This window comes from Bactrocera oleae, chromosome 2 (genome assembly GCF_042242935.1).
Source record: "Bactrocera oleae isolate idBacOlea1 chromosome 2, idBacOlea1, whole genome shotgun sequence".
Taxonomy (NCBI): Eukaryota; Metazoa; Arthropoda; class Insecta; order Diptera; family Tephritidae; genus Bactrocera; species Bactrocera oleae.
Window position 1 is genome coordinate 91,492,209 of NC_091536.1, and position 25,858 is coordinate 91,518,066.

Below are 25,858 nucleotides of genomic sequence, written 5' to 3' on the forward strand. Positions count from 1 at the left end.
AGGGGTAGAGAGAGGCATATAGAGTGCGATAGACTAGTGGTAAAATAAAATAAAACACAAATCAATATGATCTGATAAAATTTGGAGACAACTTTTAAATGTCAATGGTAACCGATACCCTGAACAAGGTATATTAAGTTTGCCACGAAGTTTGTAACGCAGCAAACGAAAAGTTGGAGACCCTATAAAATATATACAATAAAGATCAACGTGACGAGCTGGGTCGATTTAACCATGTCCGTCTGTCCATCGGTCAGTATATACGCGAATTAGTCCCTCAGTTTTTGAGATATCGATTTGAAATTTTGCACACGTCCTTTTCTACCCAAAAAGCTACTCTTTTATCGGAACCGCCGATATCAGATCACTATAGCATATAGTTGCCATACAAACTGACCCCTCAAAATCAAGTTATTGTTAGAAAAAGTTGAGCCCGTGAAGGGAATTATGTCTTCGGTGCAGGCGAAGTTTACTTTTTTCATGTTTTTTTTTAATATAAAAAAAAAATTGTTATAACTATTTACATACATACAAAATAGACGCTAGGGGTGTGACTCAGATTTACTTTGAATCATTCGAATTCCACGTAGGTACACTCTGCTATGGTACATAATACTTTTAATTCCCTTCTTATCGCTAAATTCATTCCGTTGATTTTTATACATAAAAAATTAACAATAATAATAATAATGCTTGCGCGCATTACGTATGTATATGTGTGTATGTATGTGAGATTTACACAAAAAAAAACCTAAAAATACAGATAACTTTACGACATTTTCGCTTTGTTGCTCTTTTACTTTTATATCACTGCTACTTCATTGGAGTACTCTTTTGTATTTGGAGTTTTTATTTATTTTATTTTCCATTATTATTTTCTTAGCGAGTATGCGCGTAATTCGTTCGTACGTTCGTTCCAGCGCTAAATGAATCATACGAATGCGCGGGCAATCAAACAAGCGGGCTTGGCCACGGCGCAGCGACCAGGCTATGGCTGTGCTGACGCAGCCAGTCATCATCCAGACCAATCTGCGACAACTTTGGCATAATAAAGTTATTCATACTCATACGACGCGAGTACACAGCGCGGCGCATGTGCTGAAATGCCCGCAAATCTCAGCCCAGCAAAACCGACAAAATTGCGGACCGCTGTTAGAGAGTTCATTCACGTCACGGCCAACACGAACGCCGGTTGCAAAACGCAATGAAGTTGGTAAATTGTTTTTACACTTACATGCATTTGAATGTATGTAGAATTATATGTTAATCTAGCTGAATATGTATGTATGTAAGTTGTGTTTACTTGGCGATTTACATGCTTGCCGCACGTGAAGGAAAAGCGCGCCGAAATAACCCACACTGAGGCATGAGCAGTCGATGGCGAAATCGAGGGTGTGGCATGCAGCATGATGATTTAGGCTTATCGCAAATGTACAAAAGTAATCTATTCAAATATTTACAAGCGAATTGTATTTTATACGCTTATCTGCATATACACATATATGTATATGTATGTACATACCATAGTTTAATGTATTAGCCTGATTCATTTGCACACACCACTGCAAGTGGCATATAATACGTTTAAAAAATTTGTATGTTAAAAAATTTGCTTGAAATTTATACTCTAGAATATTCCAATTTATTAAAAATAAGTTACTAATCTGCACATTCTTAAAACAAAACCAACAATCAACAAGTAAAAACAAGCTTAGTTGGGACCAGAAAGCATTAGAGCAGTTTGTATGGCCGCTACATATGTATATGCTGTAGTGGTCCAATCTGGACAATTTGTTCGGAGTCAACCTTCGAACTCTCTTGAACAATAAACCAATACCAAATTTCGTTAAGATATTTCTTCAAATAAAAAAGTTTCCATACAAGAATTGGAGCAGTGTGTGTGACAGCTATATGATCCAATGTAAACCAATCTGAACAATTTGTTCGCAAATTGTAGCGTTGTTTTGGATAATATTTTACCCCAAAGTTCCTAAAAATATCTTGTCAATCAAAAATGTTTTCCATACATTGTTCTTGTTATATAAATATTAAATTAAATATATATCGCACATTTTATAAAAATTTAAAATAAATTGCGATTAACAGATGACTGAACCCACTATTTCACATTAAATAAACTTTTTAAACTTGGTTAACCTATCGGCATTATGAAACAATATAAATATGTGCAGTACAGATGTACATATATATGCTTATACATTTCTTTTATTGCCTTTTTTCACACTTGTTTTATTTATCATCACACTAAATATTGTTGATAAGATATGATGTGAGGTCTTACCCACCTTGACTATTCGTCAAGGCGATGGAAATGAACTTATTATTTCATTCCTTCAAAATAACTGCTCATGATAAAACAGAAATATTTTAAGCAAGCTTTAAAAGCACAAGCAGAAAAGTTATTACTTAAAAAAGTTCGCATAAAGTCAAGGTAAATAAAAAAACATATTAGCTTAGATATATATTTTTTTAATTTATTGACATTTATGAAACATAAGAACTACTTGGTTTTAAGTAAAATAAAATTCACTTTTATCAATCTTTTTTTTTTTTTTTTTTTTTTTTTTTTTTGTTACAACAACACTTTTACCGCTTACACTTTTTAAAATGTTTACTTTCATACGTCTGCCCAAGTATAAAATTACAAAAAAAATGCATAATGTATACATCATAATCGCAATCGAAGTCATCAACATGTTCACAGATTTTATTGCATAAATATTTGGCAATTAGTTGATTCATATGCACTTTGGCGCGCACAGTTGCTTCATAATCATTGCATGCTTGTAAAGGTGCATTTATGGTACTTGTCCACATATCATATATTATGTATGGTTGTGTATGTGCATACAAATGGATGTGACATCTGACCATATTTCAAAAAAAAAACGAAAACTTGTTTCTGGCACAACAGTTGTCATTTTAACGTATGGTACATAGGTATGTACGTAGGTGTTTGGCCAAAATGGAAACACTTTGACGAATATATTGACATATGCATTTGGGTCAACGATTGACGTGTGAACATAAATGTAGCGATTATGAAATTCAATAGATAACGATTTATTTACATACACAACAACCAAATTATAAAGTTGTTTAGTCTCCGATGATCCAACAAAGTTTAAAATAAAATAAAATAAAAAATTTATTGAACAAAATATATGATAATAATAGAAATTATCACAATATTTATATTTAATTATGGAATACATTTTTATTTGCAAAAACAATAAAAAAACGCGAATTACTGTACAATAACTTCACAAAACAAACATAAACATAATGAAAATAAAACATTGCTTCATATCCCCAGAGGAAGGATAGATTAATCCGTTCCCACGACAGTCGGGTCTACGTAACCGGAACGGACCCGGATTTATTCCGGCCAAGGACTGTCAACTCGGCAGAATTCTGTCGCTACAACAACAGCAAGGATAGATTAATAATGTGTATATACATACACATGTGTGTATTAGTTAGTCACTGCCAAATTATTCAATAATAAATATTATGTGACAAAAAACACACTTTTTCTAAGAAAGCATCTTCATTAAAAACAGCTGACAAACTCGAAAATGTTTGAAGTGGTTAATATATTAATTTATAATTTGAATGAAAACGATTAAAGAGAAACGGGTTTATATGTTATAAATTACATACATATCTACATATACACATATATGAACAATTCCAGTAACAGAATGAATAATTAATTAAAATAGCAAGACTTTCATTGCGTAAGCCATGATCTAACGACTTACCTCCTAGCGATGCAACGTCCATATTGTATGATTTTGGCAACAAAATGCTTTCAATTGTGAGTTTACACACAAAAATCAAAGAAGTAGCCGTAGTACCAGAATCTTGCAAAAGTTTGTTGTTTTTATGTCGTAATATGGTATAAAGCGCACCAGGCCACAATCCGGTAGTCCACTACCCGTTTTTGTTACTGGTTGCCTGTTTTTTTTTACCCAGTTTCGCAGCGCATGAATAATACAAACTTGCGTTGTAGTTTAATGCGACTATACGACAATGAATCACCACTTCATTTGTTCGTCCAATAAGCAAAACAAGTTGGTGGTTCTGCTTTGACCTTATTTACAGTTTTGCTTTTAAAACTGTGACGCTTTACTCAAAACAATTTGATTTTGTTGGTTTTCTGTTTATTACATAAATTCTACTTATAGCTGATTTGTTTAGCTTCTAAGAGAAATCATAAAGAAAAGGTAATATCCTTTTCTTCAGCTGGCATACAATGCAATGCAACACACTAAAGCACCGTGATCAGACGTTTATACATACATTTAAATAAGGGAAATGAAAAATAATTAATTCACATCACGGAAGCCGGGACGCAACGAATATTGTGAAAAACAACAAAAGCATTGTTGAAACACAATGGAATGATCAAATTCATGGATTGTTTTTTCTCATAAAAGAATACTCATACCAACGCCCGTAACGGGTTGAAAAACGCGTAGCTAACTCTTTACTTATTGGCTCAACGAATGCTTAGATTAACCGCACACTTTATACATTTCTATTAAGATGTAATATTTTCCAATTAGTTATGAATTAACACTGACCGTATGGATTTGAAACAAACAATATCCAATTGTAACTAACGAATTCGCTCCAGTAGAAATGCACTTTTTCCCCAATTTTGCTTTGTTATTGATTTTCACACCTTCTTTCATACTTCGATTGCAAGCCGTATTATTTTTTCGCTGAATTATTTACTTTATGCTTTACATTCTGCTTTTAAATAAAACGTAATATATTATTCAACATTTTAAGTAACTTTTGCACGTATTTAATTTTCACAATTTATTTTAATTCATTATTTCTTAAAATTGGATTGAAAAGTGCATTGAGTTTATTTTTCCGCTAACACTACAATTCGACGTTCGAAGTCTTTTTCGTTTGTAGTTTTGTGTGGAGAACGTATTAACACATTACGCTCTATGAAACTACCACCAGAGAACGTATAATATACGTTCTCTGCTACCACTCTTCAGGCAGGGATGTGTTTTTAAGTTCTTATTGCATTGAACACTTTTTATATAACGTACTTGGATTTTTACAATATTCTTACGTGTCTGTATTTTTTATAAAAAAAAAACCACCATTTTACTAGTTAAAGTAACTAAGAGCTGTTGTTACACTTTTTGGATAAGGCACTGTATAGTTTTTTAATATATTTAATAAGCTGAAAGTAAGTTACGTATGATAATTTGCATACTTTTTAAATCAACTTTATAATAAAATGGAAAACAAAATATTCTCATAGATTAGTTAAACTTTATATATTTTGTAACAAAATTTAGGTTTTTTTGCCATTAAAATAAACATATTTTACTAAAATTATATGTATATACTTCTAGAAAAATTATTTTGCGGCGTTGAAAATTTTGCACATTTAGCTTGCACCAAGCCAACTAATGCGCACTAGATGACGCACAGCGCACCAAAATATCCGGTGTTCGTTATTTTCTTTTCAACACCATTCGTAAATATTGTTGGTTTCCATATGAGTTTAATTTCAGCTCGTTTTTTTTTTGCATAGAACACATGCATTTGTAATAAATTACAAGAAACTACAAATGGCTTTTACTGAAATAATGTTTCATATACGACGTTTTGTACACAAAAATTCCCGACACGCAAATCTGTTTCCAGAGAAATTATTCAACAAAAGGCATAAAATTCCCGCACATTACTATGTAGCTGATGACCAATTGGTTGAGCAAATAGACAATGCAATTCAGCCTTTTATGCAACAAACCAAATGTGATACCGCTATTGAAATGAATCCAGGCATTGGTTTATTTACACGCAAACTACTGAATCGTGATGACCGTTTAAAAAAAATCATACTTATAGAGACGATGGAGCACTTTCTTCCTGGGCTGCAAGATTTCCATGCACTTTACCCGGAACGTGTCAAAGTGAAGCACAATGACATTGTGAGCTTATGGAAGCTGTCATTTCAAGACAGAATGGACAATGGCACCCGAGTTGCGGATATGTTATCTGATTTGCCAAAACGTGAACACAATGAAGGTGGTTTATAGAAATTTGTAACTAAAATAAAAAAAATTATATTATTATTTGTATACATTTATAGATCCCAGCGCTTTATTGTTTGGTGCCGTGGGCTGTTACAGTTTTTTCAAACATCTTGTAAACTCCATTATTTTTCAAAATGGTTTATTCAGCTGGGGACGTATGGAAATGTTTCTTGCAATACCACCACCCATTTACATAGTAAGTCTGCTCATTAAAATTATTTTATTTAATTGCTAAAAGTTATATTTCAGCATTTGACCTGCAGTAGTGACGTTGGCTATATGATATATAGATCAACATCTATGCTTTTTCAAATGCTCTTTGAATACCGCTTCATCACGCGGTTACCACGTGAACATTTCCTACCAAATCAAATTGAGTATAAAATCAGTAAAGGTAGCCGTCTGAAAAAGGTAGAGAATAACAAGTTGTTGATACATACTCTGAATTATTAAATTTCATGTATGCAGGTGCAATCTATTAACCCCGAGTACTTATATTTGGTACGAATAGTACCCCGTCGAGATTTCTTAGATCTTTGTCCGTTCGCAGACCTGCAACCACTTTGGTACTTTGTCAAGCAGAACTGTGTTAGCCGCCGGAATCGAATTATTCCAAATTTAGAGTAAGTAATGTGTATACTATCGTACTAAAATACTAAATGTAAAATTTTTTTTTTTTAGAAAATGGATACCAGGCTGTGGACCACGTGTAATAATTAACAGTGTGCCTTCAGAGACATTAAAGCCTCTTTATCCAGATGAGGCTAATGTAAAGCTGCCACAATACTCCACGCGTTGCACAACTATGAGCAATCGGGATTTTTATCCGAATATGAACATTTACACACAATTCGGTGATCTATCTGCAAGTCAAATGCTGACATTATTCACACAATTTCGAAAATGGCCCGAATATAGTGAAAGTGCATTCGTGGCATCACTTGAGAATGCTTTGTTGAAAATGGAAGCAGCCGCAGATGAAAACATGGGCATTAAGGAAGAGGATGATTTACCAAATGAGGAGGCAACTTTTGAAGATGTGAAAGAGACCGAAAGTAGCCAAACCAAGCCAATTAAGAAAAATAAGGGTAACGTTGCAGTGTCAAATTAACACCGTTAAAGTCATATTGAAACTCATACTATAGTTGTAACTAAAGTAAATTATGCATAATTAAAATTAATGTTTAGATAAATTTCAATAATGCATCAAGTAACTATAAACTATTATTGTAAGTTCGTGGCATTCTATCAGGATTTCATTTTGTTTTAACGCTGTGCGTACAAGTGCCTTCTATCGACCGTTGCGAGCCACGTGCACACAAATCAACTTTGCTCAGATCATAATCCGGTTCATCATCACCCAGCAGGCTGACGCGCGTCCTCACAGAAATCGACAACTTAATGCAATCTAACAACAATGTCGTCGTATTAACACCCAACACGTACGACAAATGAGCATTTTGACATGGCCCAGAACTGCCAATCTCATAGCAGACATTATTAATTTTAACCAATCCATCTACTTTACACGTATTCTTTATGCATTGGGGTAAAACTGCATTGGGTGCTAAAACGAGCATGTACTCGTCTTCACAGGGACCACGCCGGAAGGCGGAATGACAGGAATCCGAGTCGGGATAGTACAATGCAGCTAAGAAAAAGAGTATTTGCATTGAAATCGGTAACTAAATTCTAAGAACGAGATTATCTTACCTGGTGCACAATCGCAAATCCAGTCATCAGCATGATCTCCGGGATAAAGCAGCTCATTAGACTTACAGCGCGATGGAGAGTAATGCGGAATGCGACCCTTTTAAAAAGGAAAATCTCTTTAAGTAATATTTTCTGTTTCATTTCGAAGAAGCTCAAATTCTTATCATTAATTATGTATGCAGTTGTGTTTACATGTAATAATATTTAGAAATAGATTCTTATCAGCATGTTCGTGGGTTATTCCGATTTACAGCGAATCAAAGGTAAAAATTCAAATTTGTCATTGAAAAGGCAGGCCCGAATATATTAGATGTGTAATGAATTACAATTTAATTTGAGAATTTTTAAAGAATCACTTAAAGCAGTTGGTTTCGTTGCAGAAAATCATGACCTCGAATGTTTTACTTTTTCTACCATGAAGAGGGTATTTTTAGTTTGCTACATATATATCTATATATATATATTTTCAGCATGACGAGTTGACACGATTTAGCCATGTCCATCTGTCTGTCCGTCTGTATATATACGAGCAAGCCCTTTGCACACGTCCTTTTCTTCCCAAGAAGCTGCTCATTTGACGGAGCCGCTTCTCTTACAAACGCTCTTACATTATTCACCGATCACGCAAAAGTAAAACAAACGCATCAATTAAACAATATGTACACATATATACATACATATTTACATATATGATAACCCGAATGCAAGCTTTGTATTGTGCTGTAGATATATCACGAATTCATTAAAAACATCAATTCATACTCACTGCCGCGTTTAACTTCTCCTTTTCCAATAGAATAGGTTCTGGATATACTACTTCTGTAGAGGTCTGTAGGATCACGGTGGCAGCGTAAAATACAAAAACAAATATGACACCTTTCATTTTCTTTATAAGATTAATTTCAATATTTCTCAAAATTGTCGAAATGGGACTATTGATAGCAGAAATAAGTTAACAAAAATACACGAAACACTGTAGACGAGATTGTTTGCATTTATGTCGTCTGCCCTACACGACGCTAGTTGATAAACAAAAGCGAAGTTTGGCGAAAGCCAGCCTTACACTCAGACAATAAACCAAAATGAAATGAAATTATACAGCTTCAACTTAAAAAGATCCCCCAATTGGATGCGCGTCGAGAGAGAGATAACAAAATCACAAACATACATCAGTTCACACAGTAAGCAAAGACGTGCTAAGCAACAAGTTAAGAGCAAAAACTTGTTAATCAGAGGAATTTTATTAGTACAGAACTTGAGTATTTGGTTTAATAATTTGATAAATATACGTAAATATTATATTTTGTATAGCAAAGAATGTATGTGTATCAAATTATATAAATATGCTAGACATTTGGTGGCAGCTTCTAATATGTGACTCATTTCGCTAAAGAGTTCTTAATGATTCAAATGATTTAACGAAATAGTCTACTCTTTAACGTTAATTACCGCAAAGAACAGCAAGCAAAGGGGAAATTTATATTTACAAACAATATATTATAAATCATGATTTTGTTTAATGCTCCTTTTTACATTGAACAATAGAGTTAAATTATTGATACACGTTTCTAAGTTTATGTTAAAATGGTTTTCGGAATATTCATTGCATATATTCAAATAGTTTGTCGTTATTTTCTTGCACAGTTTTCCTTTTTTCCAGTTCGTTCTCTTTATTCTCGTTTATCTTGATGGGACTATCTGTAGCATATTAAGTAAACTTATAATTTTAAGTACAATACAAGGAAAATTTAGAAATTATCAATGAAATGTATGTATCTAACAATTTAGCTACCCAATTACTTTTTTGAACTACTAAAGACGTACTCACTTAGTTCGGACAAAGCTTGGGCGATCTCCTGAATAAACATCTTTTGCCTCTGCTGTCGATATTCTAATACCTTTATTGCTTCAGTCAGATTTATACTATGGACATTCACACTTTTTATTTCAAGATCTCTTTTCTTAGCTTGCCTTAAGTATATTAGTGCAAACGAACAATAATGTAACAACTGTTAAAACTATAACTACCTACATACCTTTTCGTTTCAAAAATCAAACTTGCAGCTGCAACTGAGAATACAATTAATTCACCCAATAATTCAGCGCCCAATTCAAGAGCCATTGGTTCGTTTAGTGGCGCCACTTTAACCGGTCGACCTAAGTTCAATAGCAACATCTTTAGTGCGACTTCACATCGGTGAAAACCTGCCAAAGAGAGACTGTTATTATTTCTCATACATAGGATTTTACTCCATTTACTCACACTGAGCAGGCGGTATACAAATATATTTCCGAAATATTTCGCTTTGTTTTGCTTTCTTACGTACGAAATTACTAATAGGACGTGATAGTTGTCGCATACCCAGCAAACACAACTTTAAAATTGGTAATGCAATTAACACCATTCTTCTTGAAATTAATGAACGGTTTAAATTTCAAAAACAAAATACTGTTTAAATGTTAAAATGTGTAACAGATTTTATATATAGAATTAGTATTCCTATCATATAGTTTTTTTGTATTAAAGGCGCGAGCAATATTTTGGTTCTATTTATTTGAAGTTAACTATGTTCTCTATGTGCAAGCGGAATACGCTTGATTGGTTTTCCTAAAATTAGGTGGAATCAGAATTTTAAAATATGCCCTTACATATGTACATACTATATAAAATAAAAACTTACCAAGTTCTTCCAGGGTGACTATTATTTGTTCAATATATATAACTTGCTGCTTTAATATATTTTGTAAAATTTCTATACACTCGTTTATATTTTGTTCTTGAATTAAGAAATCTTCTTCTGCCATCTCTTTCGCCTTTATTTGCCTATATAACAAGAATATGTACGTTTTCAATGCAATCTGTCTACTATGTTTGTATAAAAGTAATACAACTATTTTTTTACTTATTCGTTTCCACAAGTACAAATTTTGAGCAGCCTATAAACACCACTATCTCCGCCCATATTGCTGCACCTAAATCAATGGCTCCTTCTTCGGTTAGTTGTTCCAAATGCTTATCTTTGGATAGTAGCTTATGGAGAGATTTCTCACACCACTGATATCCTAGGAATTCAAAAGGCACATTAAATGAATGAGCAACCGGATACACCATATGTATTGTAATTATGTATGCGCATACCACGGGCCGGGGGTTTGATAATATATTTGCGAAAAAATTTATTTCGTTGGGCGACATTTACGAACAATTTTTTAACAGGTTGTGTAAATTCCTTGACAACGATCATACCGATACGCAATATTCGCAATGTCATCAAAGCCATTGCAATTGTTTAGAAATTAAAAAAAAAAGTCCGAAAAGTCATAGTTTGACAAAAACTTATGTAGTATAAAAAAGCAAATTAATTGCAAACAAAAATAAAAACGAATATTTTATCAGAATTTTCTTTTTGAAATTGATGTTAAATCGGCTACGAATACATAGATGTCGCTGTAAATATCGCTTTCGCAATTTGACATCGAACAGCTGTCTTTTTGGCGCGAAATGCCCTGTTATTTGACAATTGAAATAAACAAAATCAGTGAAGATCAGGAAAACACTGGTGTTTATACAATTCTTCGGCTTAATATATTTGTCAACTTTGTATTTGTTTATAACACTAAATACTGCAAATACGAAAAAATTGGTGTAATATATTATGGATGTGGAAATCAAACAACAATTCGAAGAGATGGGTGTAGAGGCCAACGAAGATGTAATAACAAAATGTAAGTAAACTTCTTTTTTAGCACATGTTTAGCATAACTAATATTGCAATTTTTTATTTAACTCCATATACATCAGCGTTGGAACTGTGTGCCAGCTATTGTGTGGATGACGCTGCTGAATTTGTGGAACAGTGGATGGCTTTTAGTATTTCAAATCTAAATGGTGCTGAGCCATCAGTGGAAAATTTAGCAGAATTTGAACGTAAAGTGTTTCAGGCAAAGCGTGACAAAGAGTTGGCACAGGCTAATCGCAAGCGCGTCAGTTATGCTACGCCAAGCACAAATACAATATACGCACCGCCCGTAGATTCGAATCCACTAGCTATATATGGCGTACAAGATAGTGCTGTAATTGATGATTATGATGTTGGTAGTGGTGATGTAAACAGCGCTAGTCAAGATCTCAATGACGACGAACAAATGTTAGGCTCCTACAACGTTTGCCATACACCAAAACCTAAGGTAAGTGCTGATAAATGTTTACAATTAATTTGACACTAAAACTTGCATGCAGGATACTGTAATAATAAATTGGGTTGACGCATCTCTTTTTTTGGTAGTTATAAGATGCGCAATAAAGCAATACATTGTACATTTATTTCTTTAAAAAAGTTTTCGCTGCAGTTTATTTTTGTAATCGATACGAACCTACGAATTTCACTACCGAACATGAGCCAAACTTTATGACACGCTTATTTTTCCTTGTAAGTCAGCATCTCCTGCTGGTTCATAGCAAAACAACGTTAAAACAAATACATGATTAAAATAGATCCTACACATGAACCGTTAGCTTTCGTGGGAATCTCAGTATTTGCATTTCACATCCAAATAACGAAAAAGCTGCAGGCTAACCAAATGGGTATAACGTACACTGCAGCCATAATGTGGACATAACAAGCAATGTTACACAAATAAAAAACAGGAAAAAAAAACAATGTGCGCCAAACCAATTTCGCAGAAAACAAGTAAGAATTGTGACCGCACTAAAGTCCAAAAAAGAAGCTCAACTGCCCATTTTTATTGACCTTTCATCGGCAAAATGGGCATTTGCCTCTAATCTGCGATAAAATGCTCCTTTTGCGTTCACTTATTTCTATTTGCTTACTTATAACAACAGCGACGCTAAATGCCAACAGTACAACCCATGTACATACACCAATATGTACATAAGTATATGTACATATATGTATTGAAATCACAACTGTAAGGCTGCCTCATCGTACCTTTCACGCTGCTGGTTACCGTTTTGCTGTGCAGTTTTTCGTTTATTAACCATTCCACTATTTTTGGCAATTGCAAATGTGCAACGAACGGGCTGCTACATTGACATTTATTGCAATTGCCGAAGCTATTTCCCATTTCTCTTTCGCTCTGCTTAACATCTCTTCAATACAAAAGCCACAAAGGCAAAGGCAGCTCCAGTTTACTTGTAACTCCAGTTCGTCGTGGCGAATTATTTCGCGCTTGCTATATACAAACATATATTTTATTTATATGTTTTGTTCTGTGAATTGGTAGTTCCCTATAATCTACTGTCGTGCTAGCATTGTGTCGATTTTGTTCATGAGAGTTAGCGTGTTGCGCAGTTTTAAGCTTGTTAAGCAGTTTGGCAGACATTAATTTGTAATTTGCAATTACACAAACAATGCCACTTACAACATTTAGTTAGTATATTTGTAGGTATGATCAGAAAATTATATGTAGATATATATGTATGTGCAGAGTGTAAATAAAATGCTTACAATATATTTTAGCAACTACTAATACTCTACGCTTTGGCATAAAATACAAATTCATATTGCGCAAAAATTTTCTTAAAATACAGTTTTTTTTAAGAAACTTCACTTAATTTGGTTTTAAATCAATATTTCTGTTGCATTCACAAAATCTTAAACTAAATATTTTTACCCTATGCCTGTTTTTCCATGTGCATACTGTAGAAAATTGGTATTGTGGTCTGACATTGCATACTTCTAGGCTGATATTATTAATAACAACAGCAATAATATACAAAGCTATTTTATTTATTCTTTAAAATTGCTTAAGAAATAAATGCGATCTTAAATTAACCCGATGTTATATTCCACCAAGTATTTTTAGAACAGCAGCAATCCCCGAAAAACCTACCACTACACTTTGCCCATTCCAAGCATATTTAATACAACAACAATATGGCAAAATGAACTAGGTATGCGTTAAGGGTTACTAGCAAGAGCTCAGTTGAGTATGAACCATTTACATCTTAAACTATATACGCACTTAGATTTATAATATGTATGTAGGTATGTATGTATGTATTATGACAGCTATCAAGATACGTAAATCAGTTTTATGATTATGTTAATTGCCACCACTGCTAATTGTGCTGTTCTTATGCACCACCTTTTTGAGTGAAAATCAAGAATTGCAAATGTATATCTATTATTCAAAAGCTAAATTTAGTTATACATACATACATATGCTTTAGGCATAGCTATAGAAATCAAGCAAATTTTAATTAAAAAACGATTTGAGAAACAGTAAAAAAATATATACACTGGACAAGGTAGATATTATAAATGTGCTCCGAAGTTTGTGACACCCAGAGGGAAGCGTCGAAAGTCATGTGACGAGCTGAGTTGATTTAGCCATGTGCGTCTGTCTGTCTGTATAGAAACTAGTGCCTCACTTTTTGAGACATCGATTTGAGGTTTGGCATATGTCCTTTTCTCCTCAAGAAGCTGCTCATTTGTTGTTGTTGTTGTAACGGTTACCTAATCCCCGTTTGTGATAAGTTCCAGATTGATTGTCGTCGAGGTCATCTAACGGGAGGCCCAGGAAACGAGGTGACCATAGGGAAAAGAGTGTTAGATGAGTCGGGTTCATTGGGCAAGCAAAGAGGTGGTTAGTGTCATGCGGGGACTCATTGCACGCAGGACAAGTGTTTGGTATGTCGGTGTATTCTGGATAAGTAGGAGTTTAAGCTGCAACAATATCTAGAACGAAGTTGCGCGCGGGTGCTGCAGTTCGCAGTACTTCTGCTCGTTTGTCGTAACCGCCGATATCGGACCACTATAGCATATAGCTGTCATGCAAACTCTTTTTTTTGTTTGGGAATATTGGGTTGGGGTATTATAGCTTGTTCAACCGAACTTAACGTTTTTTTCCCTTGTTTTGGCCCGACCATTAGTTATAAAACGGATTGCTTGGTGGTATTTATCGCGTTTCAAAATTTGTGTTCTGAATCCAGTGATATATTTTAGCAATCACTCTTTTCGGCTGCTATATCAAGTTCTTTTTACACATTTGTACAAAAAATATACAATTTCGTTTTTTTTTTTAATTTTACATGGTGTTGCGTTTACGTCTGCGCACTGGTGCATAATTCCCGCAACACTTCGTACGCTAAAAACACCGAGCACACACACACTCTTTTACGTGTTTCGACTCGTTTATGATTTGTTGAAATTTTTCGGATTGCTAGTTGGTTTCTTTAAGTTTTTTAAAGCCAAACTTTGTATGTTCGCTTTGCGTCTTCGTCTAGGCATTGCTTAGTACTTACATCTATAATATGTAAATATATCTGTTTCTGTGTGTATGTGTGTTGAAGTTAATTAGTCATTTTGAGCTATTAAATGTGTTTCAATCCAGTTGAGTGACTCCTCTGCGGCCGTTGGGTTAGCGCTGCGTAACAGTGCAGTTAGCAAAGGAAATCGAGGCGTAAATGATATTGCACGCTGGTTTCAAATAAAGTTTTATTGAAATATTCTTTGATAGCAGTTTGCAGTAATGGTCTTTTGATTACTAAAAAACATTTGTTGTTGTAATAATAGCTACACAATACCATATCAAATGAATTTGAAGCTTGTCATGGACGTCTTCAACGATCTTCTAAAAAAATAACTGTTTGGACGAGTTTGGACCATAGGAAGAGAGGTGTTAGAATAGATTATCGTTAACACTACACAATCAATCGGCTACAGTCCAACACAACAACAACAATAGCTATTAGAATAGGTGAGATTGTGGATTTTATCGGGCCAAGGTCTGTTATTTCGGCGATCTAACTCGCTGTTTGAATCGATAAGTAGTAAAGGTGGTCTGGTTAGACGCGAGAGAGCTTATACGGAGCAGCCATCGACCGTTTTATGGTTTCGTGTCAACTCGAGCTTTTCGTCTATATCGGCGTTCTACTGAATCCCAGCCATCAGATATTTTTCGCATAAATGACCAGTCCACAACATGTTTTTGACCCGGATATTATCCGACCAAGTGCTGTTATTTCGGCGATCTAACTCTGTTTGGATTGGTGAGTTTTAGTTTACGTTGGCTTTCACACTCCAACCAGTTGTTGTAGCGGTGGAATATATCCTTGGAGCAATTCGAAGGGATGCTATCGAGTTCATAGTCCTTGGCAGAATAAAAAACTGGATCCGTTCCGCTTACGTAGACCCGACTGTCGTGGGCACAGTTAGTTGGTATCCTTTACCGGTATCGATGCTGATTTAAATAGTCCAAGGTTTTTTTTTTGTGGTGCTTTAAAAGCGGGCTTAGATTATCTCAACAAGTGAGAATTTCACAAGTTCAAGATGCGTTTTAAGGAGATCGATTTCTTTGTGCTTTGCTGTTCAAAATAATTTACAAAAAAAGTCATTTAAATTATTAGACGTACTCTAGTTAAAAGCCCCTTGGTTCCCTAACACTGTACTGGCATTAACACGGACGCATGCGCAGTTGTTGGAACATCTAATTGCGTCTCTGTGTGTTATATTGCTTTTCTACCCAATTTTAATTGTCGTTTCTCCTTGTCTCTTCCTTTCATTCCACACATCGTCACAATTCGTCAAGTTAATCGTCAACGCGTCAACGCCGCATCAGATAATGATTTTAGTACCAATTTGCAATTGCAATACCTGCTATAAAAAAAGTTTACTTCGACTGGCTTCTATCGCCAACTGAAGTGCAATACATACATACTTATGTACATATGTATGTGTGTATAATTTCTTTGTGTGTGTGTGTCTTTGCGCATTCGCTGCATTCAACGCATTGCACTGTGACACCGCGCGTGCGCGCAGTTGCAACTTCTTCCATGTATTCCATGTAGTATTACAGCGCTTTACACCCTACCGCCACTTAACCGCTTTAGCTATTGCCTATTTTCAACTCTTTCGCTGCGCCTGCTTGCCGCTAAACCCCAATTTCCACCAGCATTTTTGAGGCTTTGATGTTGCGCGCCCAATGCGAGCGTTAGTTGGAAGCATTCTAGTATACTTGTATATTCGGCTGCATACACACATACGCACACACACAATTGTGTGCTGAAGATGTATAGCCAGCTTAGCAGTTCCTAGTTTTCGCAGAATTCCTTGCCGTCTATCTTCTATGGTTATCTTATTGCCTATTGGAAGGATTGTTGGATGGGAATGTACTGAATGGATGGTTGCAGGAAGGGCATTGCCAGCGCTGCAACAGCTTTGTGTCTATTGTTGCCGACGCTTCTTTTTTGGCCGAACGTATTTGGTGGATTGCTCGCTGCGGCCTCACCAATTGTAATGATGATGATAATGACAATGACATGGATGTATACATGGACGGGACGACATGTCATTTTCTTTCGCCACAGCTCATGGTTGCATCATCAATTGATGTACGCATATGTGTATATGTATGTATGTAACGGGTGTTTGTTTTTAGACTTGTGGTTTTCAATGCGACAATACTTTTTTCGAAGTTGGTCTTTGTGCCAGCTGTTACTTGATTTATACTTATACTTGGTTCGGTTCGCGCGACGCCTCACGATAGTGCGTCCAATATTCGGTCGACATAATCGCCCAGCAAAGCCGGTAAGATCCGCCGCACCACGCTTACTCTAGTGGATAATGCGCAACTTCAAAGACGCCACACAGCGCGCATCGATGACGAAAAAAATCCTCTCGGTTGGAATTTATTCGAGCCAGCCGCGACGTCGCTTGCCCGAAATGATTTTTAAAACAAAATAGCAAATCCTTTTCTTTATAAAACAGCAAATATCTTTGCCATAAAGTCAAATGATATGCGTTTTATTTCTTCTTGAAAACCACATGTCTAAAAGAAACACCCTTTATATGTAGTACGTCATCAAATGGTGTGTGTGTTGGGTGACTTTGGTAAGGTAATACAAAACAAAAAAAATAAAATAAAATAAATAATGTGAAATAAATAAATGAAAGCAAATAAATAACCCACAACTCGAACTGTGATCGCTTTGATGCGTAAACAAATTATGGCTTGTATATATGTATGTATGCATGTATTCGTATACCAGCATGCATCTCGCCATCCAGATAACGCATTTTACAATGCATTGTAAATATTTGCATTTTGCATTTTACATTTGGTATTTTACATTTTGTGACTTGACTTTTCATTTGTTGTTCCTGCTATTGTTGTTGCCGCCTTTTCGCATTTGAAAATTGCCATTTCAACGTTTCCTCTTTCAGCCATTATTTCCAGTTGCCGGTTTAAAATTACTATTTGGTTTTAGTGTCAATTAAGTTTTATTGTTCGGTGCGAATGCACATGGGTACGCACGCGTTAGTATGCGTAAGACGGTTGGCTACTCAAATCGCTATGAAAGTTTTCTTATGATAACAATGTTGTTGTTTTCTTGCTTTTCTTCAAACCAATATCTACGAATTCTTATTTATTTGGTCTAAAAGAAATCAACAGAGCAGAACAGGTACGGATGTTTAGGTGGGTACTAGTGGATATAATCCGACTATCGAAAACTACCTTGGGCTAATTAAATAATACGCGTAATTTCCGCTATAAAACGCTGCTTTGAAAAGAGATTGACATGCTCTTTAAGGCATATGTTCTAAGTAAGTACTAGAATGTGATTGAACGCTGCTTGAAGTCTTATTAAAACCGATCCGAAAGGTTTGTAATCGAACTTAAGGAGGTTATATTCGCAGGCAAGTGACAAAAACGAGTTTTTCGTGCATTCTTTTTTTTTGTTTTTTTGTTTGAAGAGGTATTTGGTTTAATAAATAAAGAGTACATTTATAGGAATTAATCTAATTTAATAATCGGTGATTAAATTCGAAAATTTTGGATTCCCTTGCTCTCCTAGCCGATCTCCAGGAGCACGTACGAAAAACGGTGCCTGTGGGTGAGGTAAATTTTTCTGCTTAAAATTATCTAAAATCAAAAAACCAAAAAAATTTATTATCACTAAAGATGATAAAGATGAAGAGGTTATGATTTTTGACAAAATAGCGGGTTATTTTTTGTGAAAAAAATTTCTCTTCAGAGTGGCTTAAAAAATTTAAATTATTATCAAAAATTCCTTCGATCGCTAACTGAGCAATATATCCAAGAAGGTGGTGTGCAAATTTCAAGCCATTCGGTTCATCCGTTTCTGAAAAATTTTGCTCACCATTTCTGAGAACAGCGTTTCGAGATAAACGCAATTAAAGTTTTGGTAGCCGATTACACTAAGTTAAAAAAATGCTTACAAATACACTATTATCTCCGAAACTATTTGCCGAGTTAACGTAAAATTTTCGATGAATTTTTAAATAAATTCTTTTAAATTCACTAGTGGATATAACCCTTTAAAAGATTTGGGTCCTTGAAACGTTTACCCTTAGTCAGTTGAAATCAAAGCCAATTTCGTTCTCATGAAACCAGCTGTTGTAGAGATGTGATTAACTTGTGTCTCAATATTATTCTGTCATATTTTCGAAAAGACAGCTTTTCGTCCCTCCCCAAGAATATGTAACACACAATATAAAGTTGCCTTTTGACTGAAATAATAAAAATTTAATTCTCATCTCTTGATTAATTTTTGTTATTTCATATTTGATTGATAGAGAACTTATCTTTATATTTTTGTAGTAAATATGGCAGCATCTCAACTTAGTCTTTATGTTAATACAACAGTTTTGAAAGCAAAAAGTGCTCTTAGTTTTCTTGAACGATGGCCAAAAGTTTTAGAGATACGTATGTTACTAAAACTATTTTTCCATTAGACTTTAAGTATATTGAAAAATGGCTCTGTGGTATGGAACTCTAGTTACCTAATCCATTCTGGCAAGTTAGAGTCCGTTCAAAAATCAGTTTTACTTTTTGGCTTCAGGCATTTCCGATGAGATTCTAGATTAAGTCTTTCTTTATACTCTAGTCGTTTTCTAAGTGAAGTTTAATATTATAAAAATTTCGTAATATTTTGTAGAACTTTTATTTTTTTCAATAGAAGGAGTTTACAAAATTTTTATATTAAGACCTTCGCAAGTACTTTTCGTAAGGCGCTCACCCAATTATTGTTATATTTCGTCGAGCTTTACATATGGTATGAACTCTAATTCTTTAAAGCGACAGATATTCCGTTAAATTTGAAAATTTCTTTCTGATGGCAACTCCAACAAAAAATATGTAATTTAAAAATTTTTCAGAATACTTTCCGTTTGAAAAAGTCCTAAGAACCCACATTCAACCTACATACTTGATGTCGGGGTCTAAAACAAATTAAAGCCCTAAAAATGTAATTTTCAGAATATCCAACTTATGTACATATGTATGTAAATGTTTGTTAAAATAATTGATGGAAAGTATTATGGTTGCAAATTAACCATTAACTGTTAGATTCGCAAAATTGTTAATCTTAGTCTGCAGGCGGGCAATTTATTATCGAGTATAATATTTTGCGGTGCTACTTAAGCACTTACTTCCATGCATGACAACTATGTACATATGTATGTATGTATGTTTGACATATGTATGTGTGTGTAGTGTAAACATTTTCCTCAGTGGACCCCGTTTAACGGCAGTTCATAACTTCACACTTTTACTCATACAAATTGATTTCACACAAAAACAAAAAAACACACTCAAACCCAATAACTAGGAACTAATCCATTTGAGCACAAAGTTTAAAATTACCACGCTCGATTATGCAGAAAATTACACGTAAGCATAAATTGGAAAAATGCTAAATAAAAATACTTTTAAAGGCACATATAAAAAAATATATATATTAAGAATATTACTTACTAGCTTTTCGCGATCTCTGGACACATTTTATTAAAATATAGTTCAGTTCACACTGTAATTAATTAGATTTTCGAAGCTATTTCAAGAATACAGTGATCGGGGATGACCAATATTAAAACAATTATTATTCCCGTACTGTGCCGAGACGAGTGCCTTTTCCTTATAAACTTTCCTTTTAGATCTAACTGTTATCAGATCTACGATGCGCTAACCCATTATATCGTAAAATGTTGATAAGATTCCTCAGCGTTTGTCCATAGCTCTCCGCAGTTGTTAAAAACGTCCTTTAAACCCACCCGTAAGATTAATTCTGCTAGTGAAAGCTATCAGATTATCATTATTCAAAGGCTGTCGGAATATATAGTCATGCACTTAACTGCAGTGCTAACTCAGGAGATATTTTTAAACACATACTATTATTAGCATATCCACCATTATAATGTCTAAGCACTCATTAACAACGTCAACAACGTTGTTCTGAAAATAAAAAATAATATTTCATCCTAAATTACAGTACCGTTTCTACTTATCCAGAATCGACCCCGACATACCAAATATATGTCCAGCATGCAACAAGTCTCCCCATGACACTAACCACTTCTTTGCATGCCTCATGAACCCAACTCATTTAACATCTTTCTCCCTCTGGGCCGACCGCGTCGAAACAGCTCGTTTCCTGGGCCTACCGTTAGATGACTGCGACTACAATCATTTTGAACCTTACCACCCAAACGGGGATTAAATAACCGTTACAAAAACAACATGGACGATCCATTTTATTTCATTTTGTGTATATCGAACGATCACTGAGATCCAATCGGAAACATTGCCCACTGAATACTGTGATCCTTATAACTGCGGTTTCCAAACTGTTTTATATAATATCACATAGGGAAACCAAGTTAAGCTTCAGTAAGGTTGTGACCTAGGAAGACAACTATCTCGAAATACCCTGATTAAAGTATCCAATTCAGAAAAAAATATTTTCTATGTCTACTAACGGTGCTCTTGAAGGTTATTTGCATGCTTAAATCTATGCCGTTATATAATTTGACAAATTTACAGGTACGTTTCATAAACTTGCGCCAAACATCTATTGCTACTCCTTAATAGCAAATTTTGTTTTCTTTATTGAGGAGGAAAGTCACCGTGAAAGGTATAAGAGCCTAGGTATAATCAGTAAAGCTTCGTAAAATAAAAATAAAATAATAATGTAATATTACAAAATATTTAAGCTTTACTTCAAAAAATAGGAAAAATAAATTGCAGCAACGCTCTCTCGTCAACCACTCAATCCACTCTCTGACATAGCGTTAAGTCCCCTCCACACGCATATACATGTACATACATACATATACAGTGCATACTTGTCATGCAAGCACTCTCCGTGTAGCATCTTCGTGTATACCAAGATCACGATTCTTTACTTTTGATCTATGAATATATACAAGTTTGTGTAGTGAATTTACAAATTTACACTGTTGCCATCTAAAGCGAATAAAAGACATAAAAGCCAAGTTCTATTGCCTCTCTACACACGCACATATTTAGAAACTAAGATCCTTGCCTCAACACATACATATATACAGGCATATAGCAGCAGCAGCAGCATCTCAACAACAGTTCGGCAGCTCCTTAGGTTTCGAACATATTCTCTACTCTATAAGTACAAACTACAACGTCGAGGCGCATAGCTATTGCTTGAATTAAATTGATGTTGACGCTATTGCTTTTGTTATTGCTGTAGCTAGAGCAGTTACCGCAGCAATAGCGTCATTGTTGATGCTACCACCAACTTATGCAATTTCTTCCACATCGTTTGCTTTGTCTTCGACGCTATAGCTTGGCCATCGCACCCAAACGCTACGACGTAACAAATACAATTGAAGACATGAAAGCAGCAATGAACGCACCGTCATTATGACATTCGAATTGCAAATAATGAAGTTTTAGCGACAACAACACTGTGTTGCGTAGAGTGGAGAGTTTCGGCTAGGTAGAGCAAATAATGAGTTATCATAAGGAAATGTTACGATTACGATGATACGATGATGCTGACGAAGAGTGTAATAAGTAAGAATGATGGTGAAGAGCCGTCATGGCGGTGGTAATGACGTTCGAGTTGGTGTTGGTGTTGGTGTTGTTGCCGTATTTATCGTAGGTTATGTGATTTTACAGATTTGTTCCAGCGTTAGGGATACTTAAATGCGCCAATACAAAGAAAAACCAGCAACTGGTCGTTACATATATAGTAGGTAATATATTTGAGTGTGTGCATGCATATATATATATATAGATATGTGTGTATGTGTATGTCAAGTGTAACGCAACGCTCATCAATTCTTGATTAAGATTTGTTGTTAATATTTTAGATGAATTGCGATCGACTGACTCAACAGATACTTGTTGCCTATGTAATAGGCAGTGCAGACATATGTACATACATAAAAAGATATATATTTGTATGTTTGTGTGTATAATGTGCATAATGTCTACGATCGTATCTGTAAGCTTGGAAGCAACTGAAGAAGAAGCGTATCTTTACGTTGACGCAGCGCGCTTGACTCTAAATTATTATCATTGTGGCGCGTTTGATGGCGTCGATGTATGTATGTATCTATGCATGCTTTATTTCTAACCTTTCTTTATACCCTGAACAGTGTATATTAAGTAACACCCAGAAGGAAACATCGGCAACCCTAAAAAATATATATTGTATATGTGCAGCAAGACGAGCTGGGATTTAGCCATGTCCGTCTGTATATCCGCGAACTTAGTTTTTAAGATATCGATCCGAAATTTCACTCATTTTGTTTTCTGTCCAACAACCTGCTCCTTTGTAGGAACCGTCGATATCGGACTACTATAGGATATAGTTGTCAAACAGACTAATCGATCAAAATCAAGACCTTGTATGGAAAAAATTGTTATTTGACAAGATAAATTAAGGTAAAGCTACAATCTCCACATGTATTGTTCATATCGGATCACTATATCATATAGCTGTCATACAAACTGACCCATTCAAATCAAATACACCTATGGGAAACATTTTTATTTGACAAGATATCTTTCGATATCGAAATTTGGCATGAATTATTGCCTAAAGCAACGGTACAATCTCCAAACAAATTGTTCAAATCGGACCACTAACTGACTGATCAAAATCAAGATATATATCTTCATAAAAGATCTTTTTTCTTTAATAAGAAAACGTACCTGTTACGTTTTCGGATTCAGTTATGCCATGATTTCATATAAGAAATGTGAAGGGTATTTTTTATAGCTCCGATGCAGTTTTTTTTGTTGTTTATAATTTTTTTTCGAAATCTAATGTTATTCGTAATTTATTTATTTTTTTTTAAATTTTTTAATTTATTTTTTTTTTTATTATTTTTTTAGTTTTTTTTTTAGATTTTGCTCGTTGCCTTCTTTTCTTCTCGCTGGCACTCAATTTCGTTTTGTTTTGTATGCTCGCGCGTAGCCGATTGTAATTATTGTAATTGTCGTTTGGTCTTACCTCAAATTGATGCAGTTTAGTTGGTTCGTTGACTGTTTAGTTGGACGTTAATCAAAGCGAAGACGCGAAGGCAGACTTGCTTGGTTACCTCTGCGCTTCCAAGCTAACACATATGTACACAAGTTCTCGATCCCATTTCCCGCTCATATCCAACATTTTCCAAAGCAATGGCAACGCCGCTTACTTTGGCTTTATTACTTGCAGAATTCTCTGCAACGCCACCGCCGCCATCGTCATCGTCGTCGTCGTCGTGCCAATCACGCCAGCATTTGTAGTCCAACGTTTAGATCTTGTATTTTGAATTTCCTCTGTAACACACTTTCATTGTATGTAGACACGGCTTTGTTTTTTTAGCGTTATGTCATTGGTCGGCCGTCGCTTTGAATGCATTCGTCGTCAGTCGTCAGTCGTTCGTCTTCGTCTGACTGTTTCTTAGATAATTGATTTGTGGGGGAACAAGTCATTACACTATAAAATTAAGTGAAGCATTGAACTGGAAATACGATTTGTTTGTTTTTAACTTTTAATGTGTTTCTTTTTTTTTCTGCTCGCTATTGTCTTTTACTCTAGGCGCGCATGCTCCTTCCGTACCAGTGAGAGCAATCAAAAATTAGCCAACTCGAGCTGAATGTCGAACGTTTGTGTCGTGGGAATACGTTTTACGTTTTCAATACAAGTATTTGCATTTAAATATGGATCAACTTTTAGTTGCCACTTTAATTGATCCTTTTTGTCAAGTCCACGAGTTGTCAGGCCGACGTCGTCGTGCGTCAATCTCAATTTGACAGCTTCTCTGCACGTCTGCGCAACTCTCCGACTCAATTACGAGCCAATAGTTTTTTGCACTACTAACAAACGTTAACAATTGGCACAACGGATGCTTGCTTAATTATGGCGAGCTCGTTTGAAATGCTTTCTATGTCGTTCCTATGTGGTTCAAAGATGAGGATGTTAATGAGATGAGCTAATCGTATATATGTAGTTACATATCTACATAGTGTGCGGTGTAGTTGTTGAATCAAATATATTTATTTGTATTTATAACGGTTTGATTTGTGGATTTATAATCCAAAAATCTACTCTTGTGAAACGAAACAATTAAATATTATAGTTTTCCGTTCTGACCAGTTCCCCCATACCAAGTTATAGTCATTATATTCATATTATCATATCCACTTGCAATTAAAAAAAACGCGTTTTTCTAATTTTTTATTTTTTTTTGAAGAGAGAGAGGCATTTTATTCAATAAATAAATAAAAAGAATATACAATACATTTACAGATTTTAGAGCACTTTGATAATCGGTGATTCATTTGGATATATAATATTTTGATCCCATAGCCAACCTTGAAGAAGACTTCCGAAAATGTTGTCTGGCGGTGACGAAGTTTTTTTTAAATTTTTTTCCAAATCAAAAACCAAAACAAAAAATGATTATTGCAAACGAAGAATACAGGTAATATTCGAAGGGCTGGTCAAAATTTTAATTTTTGGCAAAATGGCAACTTACCAAAACAAAAGTCGTTTTTTGTGCAAAAATTTGCACTTTACAGTGGCTTAAAAATATGATATCATTATCCACAATCTTATTTCTTCGATCATCACCTGGCAAATATAGTAGCTAAGACGGTCGTGTAAAAATTTCAAGTTCGTCGCTCCAATCGTTTCCGAGAAATTTTCCTCATTGACTCTGAAAACAGCGTTTCGGCAAAACGCGTTTACAGTTTTGGCAGCCGATTACACTAAGTTATAAAATAAAATTTCATCAAGATCGGTTGAGTAGTCCGCG

The 25,858-nt window shown here is 34.8% G+C and overlaps 4 protein-coding genes across 10 annotated transcripts in view; 2 read left to right on the forward strand and 2 right to left on the reverse strand.

Moving 5' to 3' along the window:
- cindr (CIN85 and CD2AP related) overlaps positions 1 to 4,959 on the reverse strand; it is a 44,077-nt gene extending 39,118 nt beyond the window's left edge. The window contains exons 1-2 of one of the 7 annotated variants that reach the window (XM_070105995.1): positions 4,611 to 4,959; positions 3,786 to 4,227 (exon numbers count right to left, since the gene is read on the reverse strand). In XM_070105995.1, the coding sequence (XP_069962096.1) occupies positions 3,786 to 3,807 (22 nt within the window). In that variant the 5' untranslated portion in view covers positions 3,808 to 4,227; positions 4,611 to 4,959. Of the gene's footprint in view, positions 1 to 3,785 lie in introns of all 7 variants that reach the window. The other 6 variants (XM_036356886.2, XM_036356885.2, XM_070105997.1 and 3 more) reach the window with 6 other exon arrangements.
- Positions 4,960 to 5,507: 548 nt separating this feature from the next.
- mtTFB2 (mitochondrial transcription factor B2) lies at positions 5,508 to 7,316 on the forward strand. Its single transcript, XM_014244185.3, has 5 exons — positions 5,508 to 6,087; positions 6,152 to 6,291; positions 6,345 to 6,506; positions 6,564 to 6,718; positions 6,777 to 7,316. Exons 1-5 carry the CDS (start codon positions 5,628 to 5,630, stop codon positions 7,204 to 7,206), a joined length of 1,347 nt encoding a protein of 448 aa, XP_014099660.3. The 5' UTR covers positions 5,508 to 5,627; the 3' UTR covers positions 7,207 to 7,316.
- Positions 7,185 to 11,188, reverse strand: LOC106624452 (uncharacterized). The gene is made up of 9 exons (XM_070105999.1): positions 10,948 to 11,188; positions 10,712 to 10,871; positions 10,490 to 10,632; positions 10,072 to 10,416; positions 9,845 to 10,013; positions 9,629 to 9,779; positions 8,575 to 8,637; positions 7,809 to 7,905; positions 7,185 to 7,746 (listed from the first exon to the last, which is right to left on the reverse strand). Exons 4-9 carry the CDS (start codon positions 10,211 to 10,213, stop codon positions 7,352 to 7,354), a joined length of 1,017 nt encoding a protein of 338 aa, XP_069962100.1. The 5' UTR covers positions 10,214 to 10,416; positions 10,490 to 10,632; positions 10,712 to 10,871; positions 10,948 to 11,188; the 3' UTR covers positions 7,185 to 7,351.
- A 146-nt stretch (positions 11,189 to 11,334) lies between these two features.
- PolA2 (DNA polymerase alpha subunit B) overlaps positions 11,335 to 25,858 on the forward strand; it is a 100,982-nt gene continuing 86,458 nt past the window's right edge. Inside the window, exons 1-2 of the mRNA XM_036356901.2 lie at positions 11,335 to 11,534; positions 11,611 to 11,996. Coding sequence (XP_036212794.2) covers positions 11,465 to 11,534; positions 11,611 to 11,996 — 456 coding nt within the window. The 5' untranslated portion in view covers positions 11,335 to 11,464. The remainder of the gene's footprint in view (positions 11,535 to 11,610; positions 11,997 to 25,858) is intronic.

What these genes read in the sequence shown, in the direction of transcription:
- LOC106624452 (XM_070105999.1), bottom strand. Translation starts at nt 10,213, where the DNA reads ATGGTGTTAATTGCATTACCAATTTTAAAGTTGTGTTTGCTGGGTATG. An exon ending in TTGTATACCGCCTGCTCAGT is followed by an intron (nt 10,014 to 10,071) that starts GTGAGTAAATGG and finishes TCTCTTTGGCAG; the next exon opens with GTTTTCACCGATGTGAAGTC. An exon ending in TGTCCGAACTAAGTGAGTAC is followed by an intron (nt 8,638 to 9,628) that starts GTCTTTAGTAGT and finishes GTGATCCTACAG; the next exon opens with ACCTCTACAGAAGTAGTATA.
- mtTFB2 (XM_014244185.3), top strand. Translation starts at nt 5,628, where the DNA reads ATGGCTTTTACTGAAATAATGTTTCATATACGACGTTTTGTACACAAA. An exon ending in TACCACCACCCATTTACATA is followed by an intron (nt 6,292 to 6,344) that starts GTAAGTCTGCTC and finishes GTTATATTTCAG; the next exon opens with CATTTGACCTGCAGTAGTGA. An exon ending in AAGGTAGCCGTCTGAAAAAG is followed by an intron (nt 6,507 to 6,563) that starts GTAGAGAATAAC and finishes TCATGTATGCAG; the next exon opens with GTGCAATCTATTAACCCCGA.